The sequence below is a fragment of the Pristiophorus japonicus genome, chromosome 2, assembly GCF_044704955.1.
Source record: "Pristiophorus japonicus isolate sPriJap1 chromosome 2, sPriJap1.hap1, whole genome shotgun sequence".
Classification (NCBI taxonomy): domain Eukaryota; kingdom Metazoa; phylum Chordata; class Chondrichthyes; family Pristiophoridae; genus Pristiophorus; species Pristiophorus japonicus.
Window position 1 is genome coordinate 130568851 of NC_091978.1, and position 22786 is coordinate 130591636.

A 22786-nucleotide genomic window follows, 5' to 3' on the forward strand; every position below is an offset into this window, starting at 1 on the left:
AAGAAGGGGGGGAAGAAGAAGGGGGGGAAGAAGAAGGGGGGAAGAAGAAGGGGGGGAAGAAGAAGGGGGGGAAGAAGAAGGGGGGGAAGAAGAAGGGGGGGAAGAAGAAGGGGGGGAAGAAGAAGGGGGGAAGAAGAAGGGGGGAAGAAGAAGGGGGGAAGAAGAAGGGGGGGAAGAAGAAGGGGGGAAGAAGAAGGGGGGAAGAAGAAGGGGGGAAGAAGAAGGGGGGGAAGAAGAAGGGGGGGAAGAAGAAGGGGGAAGAAGAAGGGGGGAAGAAGAAGGGGGGAAGAAGAAGGGGGGGAAGAAGAAGGGGGGAAGAAGAAGGGGGGAAGAAGAAGGGGGGAAGAAGAAGGGGGGAAGAAGAAGGGGGGAAGAAGAAGGGGGGAGAAGAAAGATGAACGGGATGGGGGAGGGGGGGAAAGAGAGAGAAGAAGCTGAACGCGCCCCGCCGAGGGCTTCGGGCGGGGCCCGCACGCAGCCAATGCCGGGCTGCCGCCACCTCCGACTCTTCAGGCGGGGCCTGCCCCCAGCAAGAGCCCACAAGCAGAAGGCGCCAGCCGCTGGCGCCGACTCTTTGGGCAGGGCCCATCCCCAGCGAGTGGCCGGGCTGTCGGGCCCCGCCAACGACGAGGTAAGATGTGTCAGGCCACTCGGCCCGGGATAGGGGTGACGTCCCTTCGGCCTGGGATAGGGTCGTCGCCCGGGAGACGGGACGCGCTGGGAGAGCCGGGAGCTACTGCGCACACTGTTTTTGGCGCAGGGCTGTAGCTCCGCGCCCAGCAGCTCCTGCTGCGCGACGCCAAGAGATTTGAAAACAAGGATGAGAATTTTAAAATCAAGGCATTGTTTAACAAAGAGCCAATGCAGGTCAGTGAGCACCGAGGTGATGGGGGAATGGTGCTTGGTGTGAGCTGGGACATGGGCAGCAGAGTTTTGGATGACCTCAAGTTTACGTAGAGTATAACATGGGAGGACAGCCAGGAGTGCATTGAAATAGTCAAGTCTACAACCAAGGCACGGATGAGGGTTTCACCAGCAGATGAGCTGAAGCAGGGGCAGAAACTGGCGAGGTTATGGAGGTGGAAATAGGCGGTCTTAGTTATGGAGCAGATAGGTGGTCAGAAGCTCATTTCAGGGTCAAACATGACACCAAGGTTATAAACAGTCTGGTTCAGCCTCAGAAAGATGCTAGGGAGAGAAATGGAGTTGGTGGCTAGGGAACGGAGTTTATGGCGGGGACCAAAGACAATGGCTTCGCTCTTCAAAATATTTAATTGGAGACAATTTCTGCTTATCCGGTACTGGATATCATACTAACAATCTGACAATTTAGAGACAGTGGAGGGGTCGAGAAAAGTGTTGGTAAGCTATAGAATCATAGAAATTTATGGCACTGGAGGAGCCCATTCGGCCCATCGTGTCTGTGCCGGCCAAAAAAAAAGTTAGCCAGCCTAATCCCACTTTCCAGCTCTTGGTCTGTAGCCCTGTAGGTTATGGCACTTGAAGTGCACATCCAAGTACTTTTTAAATGTGATGAGGGTTTCTGCCTCTACTACCCTTTCAGGCAGTGAGTTCCAGACCCACACCACCCTCTGGATAAAAAAGGTTCTCTCAACTCCCCACTAATCCTTCTACCAATTACTTTAAATCTATGCCATCTGGTTATTGACCTCTCTGTTTAGGGAAACGGGTCCTTCCTATCCACTATCTAGGCACCCTCCCAATAATTTTAAACACCTCAATTAAATCTCCCCTCAGCCTCCTCTGTTCCAAAGAAAACAACCCCAGCCTATCCAATCTTTCTTCATAGCTAAAATTCTTGAGACCTGGCAACATCCTTGGAAATCTCCTCTGTACCCTCTCTAGTGCAATCACATATTTTCTGTAATCTGGTGACCAGAACTGAAAGCAGTACTCCAGCTGTGGCCTTGAGAATGGGATACAGAAGGATTGTAAATGTGGCAGAGGGATGGAAATAGGGAATCATGGGAAAATAGCTAAAGAAATGTCAAGATGCAGACAACTGCAGAATCGACAGAAAAAAAAGGGGTTACCAAGAGTTGAGGTTGAGGTTAAACACGGGTCATGAGAAAGACGCAAGGCGGCACAAAGAAAGAAAGCAATCCTAGATAGGAGGAGAAAAGTAATGGCTTTTACTGATGAGGAGGAAGGGAAACTAATTGGGTTCTTTACTGATAAGGGAAGACAGTGTAGCGAAGCTATAACTAACCTGACCCTGACACCAGCCCTAATTGGGAGACTTTCTTGCCTGCCATTGGACGTACTCGGGGGGGGAGGTAGAAAGGGATTGGATAGACCAAGTGCTAATCAAATGTGTTCTGTTTTGAAAATGTATAACTGTTGTTGTTTCGCGCTGAAAAGGGGCTTGTCCAGAGGAAGGTAAACAGGCTCTGATTGAGAGTGTTCCTTTGTCTTGACAAGTCCCGGCCAGAGAATCTTCAATAAAGGTCCTTTACAGAAAAGGCAAGGTGTTCACGTCAGTGTATTCGCTGAAACAGATTGAGGGAAAAAGAATCCGTATTAACAGCCTAATGAGTGTTGTATACAGTTCAAGCATAACCTCCTTGCTCATATTCTATGCCTCGGTATTTCGTATGTCATGTATTTAACCGTCATTGTAACCCATGTATAAACTGACCTAAGTGGTACACAGTGAGAACATTGACCACTAGGTGGTGAACTTGTGGGAGACACTCCTAACCTGGACTTTCAGGTATAAAAAGGGGAAGCTCCACCCACCTTCATCACTTCAGTGCTGACTAATAAAGGTTACTGGTCACAGAGTGACATTCTCTCAAGTATGGGCGGACATATTATTGGCGACGAGAAACTGGGATTAAAACCACGCGTGCATGGCCACTAGCAGCACAGATGAGAGGTACTGTGTTGGTGATGATTGGGACGATTTTATTGAGCGACTACAGCAAAGTTTTGTCACCAAGGAATGGCTGGGACAGGATTCGGCCGACAAACGCAGGGCTCATCTCCTGACGGTTTGTGGATCCAGGACGTACTCCCTGATGAAGGATCTTCTAATGCCAGAGAAGCCATTGAGACAAGACTTTTGAAGAGCTCAGTAAGTTGATCGGGGAACACTTTAAACCGACGAGCAGCATGCATATGGCGAGACACCGGTTTTACACGCACCGGCGGCAAGAAGGGCAAAGCGTTCGAGACTTCGTGGCAGACCTCCGGCGACTGGCAAGCCTATGTAAGTTCCCAGATGGATGCAGAGCGGAGATGTTGCGAGACTTTTTTCTTGAGGGCATCGGGCACGCTGGGGTTTTCAGGAAACTGATTGAGACCAAAGACTTGACCCTGGAAAAGGTGGCTTTGATGGCCCAGACATTTATCTCAGGGGAGGAAGGGACCAGAATTATGTTTGACAAAAATCTTGGTTTAAATGCAGCAAATGGGCAGGGAGTCAACATTGTTGACGCGGCACACAGTTCTCCAGGCAGACAGGGGCAATCGGACATGCCCGAGCATGTAGTCGAACCCAAAAGGGGAATTCAACAGAGACAATGGCTAGCTGAACGGCGATTCATGCCATTGCAAGGAACAATGCTGCCAGTAATGGGGCCATCAATGGTGCGCTTAAGGACAGTTACAGAGATAGTCAGACGATCGACTGGTAATGGACCTTTTGTTTCCAAAAACGGCTCATGTTGGAGGTGTGGAGGCAAACACACAGCCAGAGCTTGCAGGTATCAGCAATATACCTGCAGAAACTGCGATGTCAGCGGTCACTTGGTGCGTATGTGCAGGAAGCCTGCAGCCAGGTTGATGTACGAGGAGGACGGGGACGATGTAAGCCCTATGAGGCCAAATGGACACTGGGGGAAATCGCTGGAAGCTGAAGTTCAGCAAGTTCATGTGGAGCACATATACAGTTCATACACCAGGATGCGACCGATAATGATGAAAGTGCTCTTCAATGGCATCCCAGTATCAATGGAGCTAGACACAGGGGCCAGTCAGTCCCTGATGAGTATCAAACAGTTCGACAAGTTGTGGGCATCCAAGGCCAGGAGGCCAAAATTATTGCCAATTGACGCATGGCTACGGACATATACAAAGGAGATCATTCCGGTGCTAGGCAGCGCCACGGTAGTCGTGACCCACAAAGATTCGGAGAACAGGTTGCCATTCTGGATTGTCCCGGGGGCGGTCCAGAACTGCTCGGGAGGAGTTGGCTGGCTGTCATGGACTGGAAATGGGCCGATGTCAATGCAATTACTTCTGTGGAGCGAATATCATGCTCACAGGTCGTGGACAAATTTGACCCACTATTTCAACCCAGCATTGTCACTTTCATGGGGACCAAGGTAGTGATTCACATAAACCCGGACGGCAGACCAGTACACCACAAGGCCAGAGCGGTGCCGTACGTGATGCGAGGAAAGATAGAAGGCGAATTGGACCGCCTGCTGAGGGAAGACATCATCTCGCCAGTCGAATTCAGTGACTGGGCGAGCCCGATTGTGCCGGTGCTCAAGATGGATGGGTCGGTCAGGATATGTGGTGATTACAAGGCCACCATCAATCGGGTGTCACTCCAAGACCAGTACCCGCTACCGAGAGCGGAGGATCTCTTTACGACCCTATCCGGTGGCAAACTTTTTTCAAAATTGGACCTGACCTCAGCTTACATGACCCAGGAGCTGGCGAGTGAGTCGAAGAAGCTGACCACCATCACGACACACAAGGGGTTATTTGAGTACAACAGATGTCAGTTTGGGATTCATTCGGCCGGCGCGATCTTTCAACGAAATATGGAAAGCCTCCTCAAGTCGATTCCAAGGACAGTGGTTTTTCAAGACGACATCCTCATCACGGGTTGTGATACTGAAGAACACCTCCGCAACCTGGAAGAGGTGCTATGCAGACTGGACCGGGTAGGTCTGCGACTGAAAAAGGCGAAGTGCGTCTTCCTAGCTCGAGAGATAGAATTCCTGGGGAGGAGGGCAGCATCAGACGGAATCAGCCCGACTACATCCAAGACGGAAGCGATCCAGAGAGCACCCAAACCCCATAACACGACAGAGCTGCGTTCGTTCCTGGGGCTCCTGAACTATTTTGGTAACTTTCTTCCCAAAGTGAGCACACTGTTAGAGCCGCTACATGTGCTCGTACGTAAAGGTCGCGAATGGGTTTGGGGGACAGCCAGGAAAGGGCTTTTGATGGAGCATAACAAATTTCGTGCTCTAACAATCTGTTAACACTATATGACCCATGTAAGAAACTCGTTTTAACGTGCAACGCGTCGTCCTATGGGGTCGGGTGTGTGTTGCAGCATGTTAATGCCAAAGGTCAGTTACAGCCGGTAGCTTATGCCTCCAGAAGTCTGTCCCAGGCCGAACGGGGCTAATGGGTGGTAGAAAAGGAAGCGCTTGCATGTGTATATGCAGTCAAAAAAATGCACCAGTACCGGTTTGGCAGGACATTTGAGCTCGAGACAGATCACAAACCCCAAACGTCCCTTTTGGCTGACAAGGCCATAATTGCAAATGCATCGGCCCGCATACAGAGGTGGGCACTCACATTAGCCGCCTACAACCACACAATTCGGCACAGACCGGGCACTGAAAACTGTGCCGATGCACTCAGCAGGCTCCCACTAGCCACCACTGAGGGGGCAACTGAGCATGATGCTGAGATGGTCATGGCTGTTGAAGCTTTCGAAAGCAAAGACTCACCTGTGACAGCCCATCAGATTAAAGTCTGGACAAATAAAGACCCGCTACTGTCTTTAGTTAAGAAATGTGTCCTGAATGGGGACTGGGCAGCCATGTATGGGGCATGCCCTGAGGAATTTAAACCGTTTCATAGGCGCAAAGATGAACTCTCGATTCAGGCCGACTGCATACTGTGGGGAAACCGAGTCGTCATGCCCCAGATGGGCAGTAAGGTGTTTATCAGAGAACTTCACAATGAGCACCCGGGCGTTGTCATGATGAAGGCAATTGCCAGGTCACACGTTTGGTGGCCAGGGATAGATGCAGACCTGGAACTTTGTGTTCACAAGTGCAACACGTGTGCTCAGCGCACCCAGGGAAGCCCCTCTTAGCCCCTGGTCCTGGCCTGCCAAGCCATGGTCACGCATTCATGTGGACGACACAGCTCCTTTCATGGGAAAAATGTTCTTGGTTGTAGTAGACACCTACTCCAAATGGATCGAGTGTGACACTCTCAAATCAAGCACATCCTCTGCCACGGTAGAAAGTCTACGGGCAATGTTCGCCACCCATGGTCTACCGGACGTCTTGGTCAGCGACAATGGCTCGTGCTTTACAAGTATTGAATTCCAGGACTTCATGGCAGGAAATGGTATCAACCATGTCAGAACAGCACCGCTCAAGCCGGCCTCAAACGGCCAGGCGGAACGAGCAGTGCAGATAATCAAACAAGGGATGCTCAGAATCCAAGGGGATTCCCTACAAAGCCGCTTATCACGCCTCCTGTTGGACAGTAGATCTTGACCACATTCGCTCACAGGGGTCCCACTCGCAGAGCTGCTAATGAAAAGGACGCTCAAAACCAGGTTATTCCTCATACACCCCACCATGAAATAAATTGTTGAGAGCAAGCGCCTGTCACAATGTGACTACCATGACGGGAATGCGAGGGCGCGAGGTATTGATGTCAATGACCCTGTCTTTGTCCTCAACTACTCTGCAGGGCCTAAATGGCTCACAGGCACTGTGATTGCCAAAGAGGGAAATAAGATTCTGGTAGTTAAACTTACCAATGGACAAATCTGCCGCAAACACGTGGATCAAACAAAAAGGAGGTTCAGCAACCCCATAGAAGCAGAGGAAGAACACGATGTAGAGTTCACTCTTCCACAGGTGACCGAACATTGGACCCAAGCGGAGGAGAGCCTAGTCACTGTGGGCAGTCCAGACAGGCCTGAGGCACCACAAACAGCAGACACTCAGGCCAGCGCCCAACAACCGGAGCCCCAACTCAGGCGCTCCACAAGGGAGCGTTGTTCCTAGATATGGTATCCCAGCTCGACTGAGTTCCGATAATGGCTCTCACTTTATTGGCCAAGTTAACAAAGAATTCTGTTCCCAGATGCGCATTAACCAGCAGCTGCATTGTGCCTACCGACCCCAAGCTGCGGGACTGGTTGAACGTGCTAATCAAACTCTTAAAACCAAGCTTGCAAAACTGATAGCATCAACCGGACTCAATTGGCTCAAACTCCTTCCCATAGCCCTATTCCAGATCCGAACTACTCCCACCGGTAAGGCTAGACTGACCCCCGCTGAGGTCATTTATGGTAGGCCCCTTAGGACCCCCTGGAATCAGAATGTCCCCTCCACTGTCCAATTCCACCACATGACTGAGGAAATGACTACTTATGTTCTTTCCCTGACTCAGGCTCTGCGAATGGCCCACAACCAGGTTCTAGATGCTCACCTCGGCCTCCCAGTTTTGCCCGAATCGTCCCTCGTGGCACCAGGGAAGTATGTCCTGATTAAGAAATGGATTCGGAAGGGATTAGAGCCACGATGGGAGGGGCCTTTTCAGGTGTTACTTACTACCCCCACTGCAGCTAAGGTTGAGGGGAGAAGTGCCTGGGTTCACCTGCACCACTGCAAGCTCACCACCCTCTAACGAACCTATTTTACTGGTTATCCTAACCCCTGTTTCTGTTCCAGACTTCCTCTTCTCCATAGCTGAATAAGGTCCTTCCTGGGAGCGTCCCGACTAACCGAGTGGGTCCCGAGGAGAACAGTTTGAACCCCTGCCCATAGTGATAGACAACCAGCTACACCGACGGTGACCTGAGAAGAGAGGCGAGAAAACCGAACTCTTTGAATCAGCAAAATATTTGGACTATTTATCCTTGTCCATAGAGATGCTACAAGAAACATTTTGTTCTCGAGTAATTGTTAACCTAGAGCGATAAGATGAAACTGTGTCTGTATGCCACAGTCTGTATAGTAGCGTTGGCGTACGTCAAGTGCGGCGCGTGGGAAGCGAGACTGAAGCGAGAGCTCCATGTAAACACCTTTTTGTGTATGTCTTATGTTTATGCGCGAAATGGGAACTTTTCTCGTTGCTGGGTGTGCTCACATATCCCTATACATTCCAAAGGGGGAATTCCTTTGCGCCCCATTCCACTGACCCTAACTGAGACTGTCAAGTGGCTTCTGAGCCAGACTAGCATGAGAGGAGGGGGGGGCCAATACAAATACGAAAGATACCGTTACCGTGTGGACAACCACGGGGACGTCACCGAGTGGGAGAGTGTAGGTACCCCATTAGTCAAACGTTCCAGGGATGGTACCAACCACCCTATGACCCTAAAAAGGAACCCCCATTCTTAGTCCTGACCAATACCTCGGGGATCAGGAAGCCAACCGGGACCATCGACAAGGGGGATCAGGAAAGAGAGTGCGAACGGCTGAATGCGATACTCCTGGAATAATCCTAGAGATTATCATGGAATGATAAAAGGGGGGAATGAGAATGTGCGAAAATGTATAGCAATAGAGACAGTGAAGTGAACAAAGGATTCATGGAAGAATAACCAAAAGAATGTCAGACTGCAAATGTTACAACATTAGCACAAATAGCAGACTTGCTCAAGGTCTTGGTTACTAGTCACGCCAGTAAAATTGTAATAACAAGGGTGAAAGGCTCTTTGTGTAAAAACAGTTGCTATTACACATAACCACTTGCCCGTACTTAATTGGGCAAGGAAGGCCAGGTGTCGGCTCATGAGTGGACAGAGGGAAGGAGGGATCACAAAAGGATAGGGTGAACTGAATGTCACTCAATTGTATTACGTACCGAAAGTGTATAACCGTTATGCCCCTACCTTGTAACGGGGCTTGTCTGAGGGGAGTGAGCACACTCTGAGGGAGAGCGTTCCTTTGTTCTGATAAGTCCTGGCCGGTGAAACAATTAATAAAGTCTGCTTTGTTATAAGCGGCTACCGTGTTCGACTCAGTGTATTCGCTGAACCAGATTGAGGGAAAAGAATCTGTATTAACAGGCAGTCCAGACAGGCCTGAGGTACCGCAAACAGCAGACACTCAGGCCAGCGCCCAACAACCGGAGCCCCAACTCAGGCGCTCTACAAGGGAGCGTAAACCACCAGAGAGACTTAACCTGTGATCCCAATAAAACTTTGGGGGTGGGGAGGTGATGTCATGTATTTAACTGTCATTGTAACCCATGTACAAACTGACCTAAGTGGTACACCGTGAGAACATTGACCACTAGGTGGTGAACTTGTAGGAGACACTCCTAACCTGGACGTTCAGGTATAAAAGGGGAAGCTCCACCCACCTTCATCACTTCAATGCTGGCTAATAAAGGTTACTGGTCACAGAATGACCTTCTCTCAAGTATGGGCCTCGTGTGCATTTATACTGTATAGTAAGGACATATTACCGCATGCCTTCTTAACCACCTTATCTACTTATCCTGCTACCTTCATGGATCTGTGAACATGCACTCCAAGGTCCCTCTGTTCCTTTATACTTCTCAGTATCCTAACATTTATTGTGTATTCCCTTGTCTTGTCAGCTCTCCCCAAATGCAGTACTTCACACTTCACAAGCAAGCGCTCTACTCATAACTCCTTCATGGCAACCGAGTAAAAGGTGGACAGAAGAAACGTTACAAGGACACCCTCAAAGCCTCCCTGATAAAGTGGAACATCCCCACCGACATCTGGGAGTCCCTGGCCAAAGGCCGCCCTAAGTGGAGGAAGTGCATCCAGGAGGGCGCTGAGCGCCTCGAGTCTCATCAGAGTGCATGTAGAAAACAAGCGCAGGCAGCAGAAAGAACATGCGACAAACCTGTCCCACCCTCCCTTACCCTCAACGACTGTCTGTCCCACCTGTGGCAGGGACTGTAGTTCTCGTATTGCACTGTTCAACCACCTAAGGACTCATTCTAAGAGTGGAAGCAAGTCTTCCTCAATTCTGAGGGACTGCCTATGATGATGACGACTTTACACTTCCCCGGATTGAATTCGCTTTGCTATTTCTGCCCACTTGACCAGTTCATTGATATCTTCCCGCACTCCACAACTTTCTTCCTCGCTATCAAGCACACGACCAATGTTTGCATCATCTACAAACTTCTTAATCATGCCTCCTACATCGAAGTCCAAATCATTGAGACATACCACAAAAAGAAAGGGACCTAGTACTGAGCCCCGAGTAACCCCAGTGGAAACATCCTTCCAGTCACAAAAACACCCATTAACCTTTGCTTCCTGCGACTGAGCCAATTTTGGATCCAACTTGTCACTTTGCCTTGGATCCCATGGGCTTTTACTTTTCTGACCAGTCTGCCATGTGGGACCTTGTCAAAAGCCTTGCTAAAATCCATATAGATTACATCAAATGCGCTGCCCTCATCGACCCTCCTTGTTAACTCCTCAAAAAAATTCAATCAAGTTCGTCAGATACAACCTTTCCCTAACAATTCCATTCTGTCTATCCCTGATTAATCCGCCCCTTTCTAAATGACGATTAACACTGTCCCTCAGAATATTTACCAATAATTTGTCCAAGGTTAGGCTGACTGGCCTGTAATTACTCGGTTTATCTCTTTTTAAACAACGGTACAACATTAGCAGTCCTCTGGCACCAGAGCTGTAGCCAGAGAAATTAGAAAATGATGGTCAGAGCGTCCACTATTTCCTCCCTTGCTTCTCTCATCAGCCTGGAATAAATTTCATCCGGGTCTGGCAATTTATCTACTTTATCTATGTTTATCTCATCTAATATTTTACACTCCTCTTCCTTAACTACATTGTCCAGGCGCAAAGTTTTCATTAAGAACCATACCCATGTGTTAGAACATAATAAATAGGAGCAGGAGTAGGCCATTTGGCCACCTGCTCTGCCATTCAATAAGATCATGGCTGATCTGATCTTGGGCTCAGTTCCACTTCTCTGCCCGCTCCCCATAACCCTTCAACCCCCTTATCGCTCAAGAGTCTGTCTAGCTCCGCCTTAAATATATTCAGTGACCTAGCCTCTACAGTTCTCTGGGGCAGAGAATTCCACATATTTACAAACCTCCGAAACAAGAAATTCCTCCTCATCAGTTTTAAATGGGCGACCCTTTATTCTGAAACTATGCCCCCTAGTTCTAGATTCCCAAGGAAAAAAAAAAAAAGAGTGGGAGAGCTATAGTGGTAGGGGATTCTATTGTAAGGGGAATAGATAGATGTTTCTGCGGTCGCAATCGAGACTCCAGGATGGTATGTTGCCTCCCTGGTACAAGGGTCAAGGATGTCTCGGAGCGGTTGCAGGACATTTTGGAGGGGGAGAATGAACAGCCAGTTGTCGTGGTGCATATAGGTACCAACGATATAGGTAAAAAAACAGGATGAGGTCCTACAAGCTGATTTTAGGGAGCTAGGAGTTAAATTAAAAAGTAGGACGTCAAAGGTAGTAATCTCAGGATTGCTACCAGTGCCACGTGCTAGTCAGAGTAGGAATCGCAGGATAGCTCAGATGAATACATAGCTTGAGGAGTGGTGCAGAAGGGAGGGATTCAAATTCCTGGGACATTGGAACCGGTTCTGGGGGAGGTTGGACCAGTACAAACCGAACGGTCGGCACCTGGACAGGACCAGAACCAATGTCCTCGGGGGAGTGTTTGTTGTGCTGTTGCGGAGGGGTTGGGAACTTATGCAGGGAGACAGAGGAAAGTAAAATGGGGGCAGAAGCAAAAGATAGAAAGAAGAAAAAAGTGAAAGTGGAGGGCAGAGAAACCCAGGGCAAAAATCAAAAAGGGCCACATTACAGCAAAATTCTAAAGGGGTAAAGTGTGTTAAAAAGACAAGCCTGAAGGCTTTGTGGCTTAATATGAGGAGTATTCGTAATAAGGTGGACGAATTAACTGCACAGGAAGCAATTAATGAATATGATATAATTAGCATCACACAGACATGGCTCCACGGTGACCAAGGCTGGGAACTCAACATCCAGGGGTCTTCAACATTCAGGAAGGATAGACAGAAAGGAAAAGGAGGTGGGGTAGTATTGCTGATTAAAGAGGAAATTAACACAATATTAAGGAAGGACATTAGCTTGGATGATGTGGAATCTGTATGGGTGGAGCTGCGGAATACCAAAGGGCAGAAAACGCTAGTGGGAGTTGTATGCAGATCACCAAACAGTAATAGTGAGGTTGGGGACAGCATCAAACAAGAAATTAGCGATGTGTGCAATAAAGGTACAGCAGTTATCATGGGCGATTTAATCTACATATTCATTGGGCTAACCAAATTGGTAGCAATACGGTGGAGGAGGATTTCCTTGAGTGTATTAGGGATGGTTTTCTAGACCAATATGTCGAGGAACCAACTAGAGGGCTGGCCATCCTAGACTGGGTGATGTGTAATGAGAAAGGACTAATTAGCAATCTTGTTGTTCGAGGCCCCTCGGGGAAGAGTGACCATAATATGGTAGAATTTTTTATTAAGATGGAGAGTGACACAGTTAATTCAGAGACTAGGGTCCTGAACTTAAGGAAAGGTAACTTCGATGGTATGAGATGTTAATTGGCTAGAATAAACTGGTGAATGATACTTAAAGGGTTGACGGTGGATAGGCAATGGCAAACATTTAAAGATCACATGGATGAACTTCAACAATTGTACATCCCTGTCTGGAGTAAAAATAAAACGGGGAAGGAGGCTCAACCGTGGCTAACAAGGGAAATTAGGGATCGTGTTAAATCCAGGGAAGAGGCATATAAATTGGCCAGAAAAAGCAGCAAACCTGAGGACTGGGAGAAATTTAGAATTCAGCAGAGGAGGACAAAGGGTTTAATTTGGAGGGGGAAAATACAGCACGAGAGGAAGCTTGCCGGGAACATAAAAACTGATTGCAAAAGCTTCTATAGATATGTGAAGAGAAAAAGATTAGTGAAGACAAACATAGGTCCCTTGCAGTCAGAATCAGAAGAATTTATAATGGGGAACAAAAAAATGGCAGACCAGTTGAACAAATTCTTTGGTTCTGTCTTCACGAAGGAAGACACAAATAACCTTCTGGAAATACTAGGGGACCGAGGGTCTAGTGAGAAGGAGGAACGAAGGAAATCCTTATTAGGCGGGAAATTGTGTTAGGGAAATTGATGGGATTGAAGGCCGATAAATCCCCGGGACCTGATAGTCTGCATCCCAGAGTACATAAGGAAGTAGCCCGAGAAATAGTGGATTTATTGGTGATCATTTTCCAAAAGTCTATCGACTCTGGATCAGTTCCTATGGACTAGAGGGTAGCTAATGTAACACCACTTTTTAAAAGAGGGAGAGAGAAAACGGGTAATTATAGACCGGTTAGCCTGACATCAGTAGTGGGGAAAATGTTGGAATCAATTATTAAAGATGAAATAGCAGCGCATTTGGAAAGCAGTGACAGGATCGGTCCAAGTCAGCATGGATTTATGAAAGGGAAATCATGCTCGACAAGTCTTCTGGAATTTTTTGAGGATGTAACTAGTAGAGTGGACAAGGGAGAACTCAGTGGATGTGGTGTATTTGTACTTTCAAAAGGCTTTTGACAAGGTCCCACACAAGAGATTGGTGTGCAAAATTAAAGCACATGGTATTGGGGGTAACGTACTGACGTGGATAGAGAACTGGTTGGCAGACAGGAAGCAGAGAGTCGGGATAAACGGATCCTTTTCAGAATGGCAGGCAGTGATTAGTGGGGTGCCGCAGGGCTCAGTGCTGGGACCCCAGCTATTTACAATATATATTAATGATTTAAATGAAGGAATGGAGTGTAATATCTCCAAGTTTGTAGATGACACTAAGCTGGGTGGCGGTGTGAGCTGTGAGGAGGACGCTAAGAGGCTGCAGGGTGACTTGGACAGGTTAGGTGAGTGGGCAAATGCATGGCAGGTGCAGTATAATGTGGATAAATGTGAGGTTATCCACTTTGGTGGCAAAAACACAAAGGCAGATTATCTGAATGACAGCAGATTAGTAAAAGTGGAGGTGCAACGAGACCTGGGTGTCATGATACATCAGTCATTGAAAGTTGGCATGCAGGTACAGCAGGCGGTGAAGGCAGCAAATGGTATGTTGGCCTTCATAGCTAGGGGATTTGAGTAGGAGCAGGGAGGTCTTACTGCAGTTGTACAGGGCCTTGGTGAGGCCTCAGCTAGAATATTGTGTTCAGTTTTGGTCTCCTAATCTGAGGAAGGACGTTCTTGCTATTGAGAGTGCAGCAAAGGTTCACCAGACTGATGGCAGGACTGATATATGAGGATCAACTGGGCCTGTATTCACTGGAGTTTAGAAGGATGAGGGGGATCTCATAGAAACAGGTAAGATTCTGAAGGGATTGGACAGGTTAGATGCAGGAAGAATGTTCCCGATGTTGAGGAAGTCCAGAACCAGGGGACACAGTCTAAGGATAAGGGGTAAGCCATTTAGGACTGAGATGAGGAGAAACTTCTTCACTTAGAGAGTTGTTAACCTGTGGAATTCCCTACCGCAGAGTTGCTGATGCCAGTTCATTGGATACATTCAAGAGGGAGTTAGATATGGCCCTTACGGCTAGAGGGATCAAGGGATATTGGGAGAAAGCAGGAAAGGGGTACTGAAGTGAATGATCAGCCATGATCTTATTGAATGGTGGTGCAGGCTCGAAGGGCCGAATGACTTACTCCTGCACCTATTTTCTATGTTTCTATGTTTCAACGAGGAGAAACATCCTCTCTGTATCTACCTTGTCGAGCCCCCTCAGTATCTTATATGTTTCAATAAGATCAAATCTCATTCTTCTGAACTCCAATGAGTACTGGCCCAACCTGCTCAACCTTTCTTAAATCAACCTCTTCATCTCAGGAATTAACCAAGTGAATTTTCTCTGAATTGCCTCCAATGCAAGTATATCCCTCCTTAAATAAGGAGACCAAACTGTACACAGTCCTCTTGGTGTGGTCTTGCCAATACCCTGTACAGTTGTAGCAGGACTGTTCTGCTTTTATACTCTATCCCCCTTGCAATAAAGGCCAGCATTCCATTTGCCTTCCTGATTACTTGCTGTACCTGCATACTAACATTTTGAGTTTCAGGCACAAGTACCCCCAGTTACTGCAGCACTTTCCATTTAAAATAGTAATTTGCTTTTTTATTTTTCCTGACAAAGTGGATAACCTCACATTTTCCCACATATATACTCCATCTGCCAAATGTTTGCCCACTTACTTAGCCTGTCTATATCCCTTTGCAGATTTTTGTGACCTCCTCATAACTTGCTTTCCCACCCATCTTTGTATCATCAGCAAACTTGGCTACATTACACTCGGTCCCTTCATCCAAGTCATTAATATAAATTGTAAATAGTTGAGGACCCAGCACCAATCCCTGTGGCACCCCATTAGTTACCGTTTGCCAACCGGAAAATGACCCATTTATCCTGACTCTGTGTTATCTGTTAGTTAGCCAATCCTCTATCCATGCTAATATATTACCCCCAACCCATGAGCTTTTATCTTGTGCAGTAACTTTTTAATTTGGCACCTTATCAAATGCCTTCTGGAAATCCGAATACACCACATCCACTGGTTCCCTTTTAACCACCTTGCTCGTTACATCCTCAAAGAACTCCAGCAAATTTGTCAAACATAATTTCCCTTTCATAAAACCATGCTGACTCTGCTTTTCTGTATTATGCTTTTCCAAATGTCCTGCCATTGCTTTCTTAATGGACTCCAGCATTTTCCCAACAACAGATGTTAGGCAAACTGGTCTATAGTTTCCTGCTTTCTGTCTACAGAGCTACCCCACCACCTTTTCCTTTCTGTCTATTCTTCCAAATTGTCAAATACCCCTGAATATTCAGTTCCCAGCCTTGGTCACCCTGCAACCACAACTCTGTAATGGCTATCATATCATACCCATTTATATCAACTTGTGCCATCAACTCATCTATTTTGTTACGAATGCTGCGTGCATTCAGAAAAAGTGTTCTGCCTCCACACACAGGTCTCTACTCTTTTTTTGGTTATCCTCCTGCTCCTTATGTATTTATAAAACATCATTGGATTTTCCTTTATGTTACTTGCCAGTATTTTCATGCCCTCTCTTTGCTTTCCTAATTTCCTTTTTAATTTCACCCCTGCACTTTCTATACTCCTCCAGGCTTTCTAGAGTATTTCGCTCTCGGTATCTGATACAAGCTTCCCTTTTTCTCCTTATCTTACCTTATATGCCCCATGACATCCAGAGGACTCTAAATTTGGGAGTCGCACTCTTTTTCTTTGTGGGAACCGGGTGTCGTCAGCGTACATGTGGAAACTGCCTGTGTTTTCGGATGATGTCGACGAGGGGTAGCATGTAGATGAGAAATAAGAGGGGGCCAAGAATAGATCCTTGGGGGACACCAGAGGTAACGGTGCAGGCATGGGAAGAGAAGCCATTGCAGGTGATTCTCTGGCTACGATTCGATAAGAATGGACTCAAGCGAGTTCGGTCCCAGCCAGCTGGACAACAATGGAGAGGCTTTGGTGGGGGATGGAGTGGTCAACCGTGTCAAAGGTTGCAGACAGGTCGAGAAGGACAAAAAGGGATAGCTTACCTTTGTCAGTCACATAGGATGTCATTTGTGACTTTGATAAGAGCCGTTTTGGTACTACGGCAGAGGCGGAAATCTGATTGGAAGGATTCAAATGGCGTTCTGGGAAAGATGGGCACGGATTTGGGAGGTGATAACACGTTCAAGGACTTTTGAGAGGAAAGAGGTTGGAGATGATGCTGTAGTTTGCAAAGACAGAAGAGTCAAGGAGTACAGCAAAGGTTCACCAGATTGATTGCCGGGATGGCAGGACTGACATATGAGGAGAGACTGGATCAACTGGGCCTGTATCCACTGGAGTTTAGAAGAATGAGAGCGGATCCCATAGAAACATATAAAATTCTGACGGGACTGGACAGGTTAAAGGCAGGAAGAATGTTCCCGTTGCTGGGGAGTTTCAGAACCAGGGATCACAGTCTAAAAATAAGGTGTAAGCTGTCATGTATCTCACACTACTGTATATAACTGTATCTTACCATGCTATACATGACTGTAACTAGATATGACCTGTAACCACTAGCATACTTTACCACCAGAGGTGCACTTTCAGGAGACACTGCATACCTGTTCCACACAGGTATATAAAGGCAGGTCTCAGGCAAGTACGGCACTCAAGAGCTGTGAAATAAAGGTGCAGGTCCAGAGTGACCTTGACTTCAGCATGTGCCTCGTGTAAGTCTGTACTGCAGGGTCAGGACTTTACAGTGGTGACGAGTTACAGGATCACAGAATCCACAGAATGGCTACCAACCGCTCAGATGAGAAATACAATGCTGGAGACAGTTGGGAGGACTTTATAGAAAGGCTCCAGCAAAGCTGTGTAACCAAAGACTGGTTGGGCGACGACAAGGCAGACAAGAGAAGAGCCCATTTCTTGACCAGCTGTGGCTCGAAAACATACGCCTTAATGAAGGACCTGCTGGCACCCGAGAAACCAGCAAGCAAGTCGTTTGAGGAGTTGAGCACACTGGTAAGAGACCACCTGAAGCAGCGAGCAGCCTACACATGGCCAGACACAGGTTCTACAGCTACAGACGCTGTGTGGGCCGGAGCATACCCGACTTTGTGGCGGAACTTCGGAGGCTGGCTAGTTTATGTGAGTTCTTCGATGAACTAAAGAGAGAAGTACTCAGAGGCTTTTTTATTGAAGGAATAGGCCACGCAAGCATAATCCGAAAGCTTATAGAGACCAAGAACTTGACCCTAGAGGCAGCAGCACTGGTCGCAGAGATATTCTTGGCAGGAGAAGAAGAAACGAGGTTGATCTACACTGCGGGTACTACAACTACAACTAACAAGGGGTTCACAGCGTGAAACGAGCCGCTACCCCCAAACACAGACAAAGGCAGGAGAGCGGCCTTCAACAGCAGGCAGTGGCGCCAGAAGCCATCAAGGGCCACAGGAACGGCCGTTCACAAGTCATCAACCCATAATGCAAGCAATCAACTACAGACTGAGAGAAGCTCAAGAGAGATCAGCCAGATGCAGCTCATCCTTCGGAAATAATGGAAGCGGTCTGTGCTGGAGATGTGGGGGAAGGCACTCAACAAGGAGGTGTCGGTTTCAGCATGCTGTTTGCAGAAACTGCAACTATACAGGGCATTTGGCTCGCATGTGCAGAAAAACAGCAGCTCGGCTGATATACAAATCGGAAGGGTCAGAAAGCGGACCAGAAGACAGTGGGGACAGTGCCCGGGACACCGGGTCAACACGATCAATGTCCACTGTTCTTACAACAAGACGCCTCCAATAATGATGAGGGTCCTACTCAACGGGATACCCGTCAACATGGAACAGGACACGGGACCTAGTCAATCTCTCATGAGCGTCCAACAATTTGAACAGCTGTGGCCGCACAAAAGCAACAGACCAAAGCTCACAAGGATCGACACCAAACTAAGGACCTATACCAAAGAAATCATCCCAGCCCTTGGCAACGCCATGCTCTCAGTCTCACACAAAGGGACGGTGAACGACTTCCCCTGAAGATTGTCCCCGGAGATCTCCCAGCACTGTTGGGGAAAAGCTGGCTGGCAAAACTAAATTGGAAATGGGATGATGATGTTCACGCCATGTCGTCAGAGGAACGGACCTCCTGCTCAACAGTTTTAAGTCGTTCTGAACATCTCTTTCAGCCAGGTGTGGGCACCTTCAAAGGGGCTAAAGTTAAAATCTACATCACACATGATGCCAGACCAGTCCATCACAAGGCCAGAGCTGTGCCTTATGTGATGAGGGAAAAGATTGAACACGAACTGGACAGGCTTCTGCGGGAAGGCATTATCTCACCCGTGGAATTTAGCGACTGGGCAAGTCCCATCGTCCCAGTCATGAAGCCTGATGGATCCGTACGAATCTGTGGGGATTACAAGTCTACCATAAACAGAGTCTCCCTACAGGACCAATACCCGCTGCCCAGAGCGGAGGACCTATTTGCCACGTTGGCTGGAGGAAAACTTTTCTCGAAACGAGATCTCACATCTGCGTATATGACGCAAGAACTGACCGAAAAGTCTCAGCTACTCACCACCATCAACACACATCGAGGCCTTTTTATGTACAATCGATGCCCATTCTGCATCAGGTCGGCAGCTGCTATATTCCAGCGCAACATGGAGAGTCTGCTCAAGTCCATCCCAGGGACGGTTGTGTTTCAAGATGACATACTCATCACGGGCAGGGACACGACTCCCATCTCCGCAATTTGAAGGAAGTACTAAGTCGATTGGATCGGGTAGGCCTAAGAGTTAAGAAATCCAAGTGTCTGTTTCTCGCGCCCGAGGTGGAATTTTTGGGCAGAAGGATTGCCGCTGATGGAATCCGCCCAACAGAATCCAAAATCGAAGCAATTCGTCTGGCACCCAGGCCCCGGAATGTCTCGGGCTACTCAATTACTTTGGAAACTTTATGCAGAACTTGAGCACGCTGCTGGAGCCTCTCCACGTGCTACTCAGAAAGGAGTGCGATTGGTTTTGGGGGGGATGCCCAAGAACGCGCCTTCAATAAAGGCACACAACCTTCTATGTTCCAACAGTGTTTTAGCCTTTTTTGACCCAGGTAAAAAGCTAGTTCTTACATGTGATGCGTCAGCGTACGGGGTCAGGTGCGCTTTACAGCATGTCAATGATGCGGGTAAATTACAATCCATTGCTTATGCCTCCAGGTCACTTTCGCGGGCGGAGCGCGGGTACGGTATGGTTGAGAAGGAGGCGCTCGCGTGCGTTTACGGTGTCAAAAAGATGCACCAATACCTTTTCGGGGCCAAGTTCGCATTAGAAACCGACCACAAGCCCCTCACGTCCCTCCTATCCGAGAGCAAGGCAATAAACGCCAATGCCTCGGCGCGCATTCAGCGGTGGGCACTCATGCTGGCGTCTTACATGGGTCAGGACTTTACATAAGCCATTTAGGACCGAGATGAGGAGAAACTTCTTCACTCAAGAGAGTGAATAACCTGTGGAATTCTCTACCACAGAAAGTTGTTGAGGCCAGTTCGTTAGATATATTCAAAAGGGAGTTAGATAGGGCCCTTACGGCCAAAGGGATTAAGGGGTATGGAGAGAAAGCAGGAAAGGGGTACTGAGGTTGAGTGATCAGCCATGATCTTACTGAATGGCGGTGCAGGCTCGAAGGGCCAAATGACCTACTCCTGCACCTATTTTCTATGGGTTGTTTTTTTTTTGAGGGGTGATGACATCAGATTTGAAGGAGAGGGGATTCCCATGAATTGCCCTGTAAATTTTAGTTAAATTCAGGTTCCCAAAAGCCTAACACAAGTGTGCTCCCTGCAGCTGCACCTGAAAGCTATGGTAAGGAGCTGACCAAAGGAAACTGGGTACAAACAGAAGTCTAAAACTACCAATAGCCATTTGGATCTATGCCAAACATTGATAAACTAGCCTACATGCATACAGATCACCCTTGGCATTGCTCATTTTGGGTTGGAGGATAACAACAATTTATATTTATATAACTCCTTTAACGTAATAAAACGTCCCAAGGCATTTTGCAAAAGTCTTATCAAAAATAAATTTGACACCGAGCCATATAAGGAGATGTTATGGCAGTTATCCAAAAGCTTGGTCGCAGAGGTAGGTTTTAAGGAGCTGTTTTCTAACAACAGGAGTGTTATACCATGTAACAGTGTATTATCAGCAGGGTCAACGATTTATGGTGACTAAATAAGTCAAAGTGAGTTATATGACATGATATTGTGGGATTATTTTCAGTGTTTTAGGAATTAAGTTTTGAGATTCCATCCATTTTTCTGTGAAAATCTTAAATGGGTGGCCTTAATTATGATGATCTGTTTCTTCGCCTTTGTTTTATTTTCAAAGTCCAGGACACACAGGATGATAGCAGTCAACATATATTGGATTACAAATGTGAAATTTAGGAGCATTGGAGATGGAGGTTGTGGTGTTTAGCAGCAGTTATTGGGGTTCTGGACATTGATACATTAAGAATTGGTTCTGGCATTTGGCAGCACTCCAGACAGATAACCTGGGGTTTGATAATACTGGAGATGATCCTAAGGGTTGATCGTATTTAGGAGAGTACCAGGATGTACACCACTGAGGAGTGCTAGGTGTGCCAGAACTCGTGGGTAATCCCAATATATATATAGTATCACTGGGAAGCAGGGTCCTAAATTTGTGGTAGGACCGAGGCGGGGTCTGGAAAGATCGGGAGTGGCAGCACAAAATCTGACACCAGTGTAGAGGGGGATTTCTGGAATGATAGGCAGGACCTTGGCATATGCTAGCACTGTGAGGATGTTGCATAGTCTAGGAGCACCAGTGGTCCTGTTATCTGCCAGTACTTTTATAGGACTGTGGCATTTGGGAGTAGGGTCCTCAAGATAGGCACCACAGCAAACTGGACCCTGGGAACACTGGGAGAGGGATTCACAAGGTCTGGGAACACTGAAAATGAACGTCTAGGATACAGGAGTCGTGGAAAGTGATGTGCAAGCCTGGAAGCATTGGAAGAGAAATGTGGGAAGGGAGGCTAAACAGATGGGGTGCGAAAAAATGGGAACTTATGGAAGGAGATTCTTGGGTGTGTGAAACTAGTAGGAAGGGAGCTATTGGAGTCTGGATCGGAGGGTCCCAGGGTCCATGTTTTCTCCCCTGCTCTTTCCCTATAGTGCTGAAATTTTTTTATTTTCAACTATATATCCAATTCCCCTTTGAAAGTCACCATTGAATATGCTAACACCACTCTTCAGGCAGTGCATTGCAGACCATGGCAACTCGTGAAACAAATTCTTCTCTTCCCCCCACGTTCTTTTACCTATTATTTTAAACCCTCTGGTTACCGACCCTCCTGCCAGTGAAAACATCTGGCTGCAAAAACCGCGGTTGATAACTACGGTTGTCATTAAACTCGTCCAATTTAGAAAGATATTGAAGGCTAAAGTTTTTTTTAAATGTTGTCCTAACTTTTTATAAATCATGTTTATGGCACAATTAACTGCACAGGCTAGAGAATACCAACGTGTCTTTTCTCCCAATTCATTCACAGCTATGTGAAACTCACACGGTGATAGGCGTTCCTGGATTATTAAATCACAACCTTTCACTGTACCATATAATTGTGTAAAAAGAATGATCGTAACCTGGACGCGCCTCCCACGGGTTCCTCTGAACGCGACTGGATCTCATAAACATCATTAAAGTGAAGAATTGTTAGCACCGGAGCCTTTGCACCAGACGCTGCTTCACACGACGCATTGAGCACACCAACATTTACCGCCGCCATCTTTGATTTCGGTCACAAATATTTCTGGAAACAACCTTCCCTTCCCACACGCACCAACCGCCCTGCCGTCGTTATAGCAACGTCGAACCCAAGCTGTCCCCCGGCACCACGTGCTGGGCAACACCCTCATTGTGACGTGTTGGCTGCTCTGGAGTCGCGCGGAAGAATCGCATGACGTGTGTGGCAGTTTCATCTTAAAAATGGCGTCGTTGTTGGTTTGAATTGAAAATGGATTTTCAGCCAGTCACAAAGAAATTAGGTTGTAGAAATTCCTGAATTAAACATACCTTGTTGTCAATCAATCAAACTTAAACTATAAGAAGAAGCGAGTTTTATGCTATTAGGTACATTGTGCAGGCCATGAAATACAAATCAGAAAACATTTTGCTTCATGTATGGACAAAGCAGAATATACATGG

The 22786-nt window shown here is 47.3% G+C and overlaps 1 protein-coding gene across 3 annotated transcripts in view; it reads right to left on the bottom strand.

Moving 5' to 3' along the window:
* The window catches only part of LOC139232264 (trifunctional nucleotide phosphoesterase protein YfkN-like), a 118471-nt gene extending 96041 nt beyond the window's left edge, over positions 1-22430 (bottom strand). The window contains exon 1 of one of the 3 annotated variants that reach the window (XM_070862562.1): positions 22225-22429. In XM_070862562.1, the coding sequence (XP_070718663.1) occupies positions 22225-22367 (143 nt within the window). In that variant the 5' untranslated portion in view covers positions 22368-22429. Of the gene's footprint in view, positions 1-22224 lie in introns of all 3 variants that reach the window. The other 2 variants (XM_070862563.1, XM_070862564.1) reach the window with 2 other exon arrangements.
* Between the last annotated feature and the right edge of the window lie 356 nt (positions 22431-22786).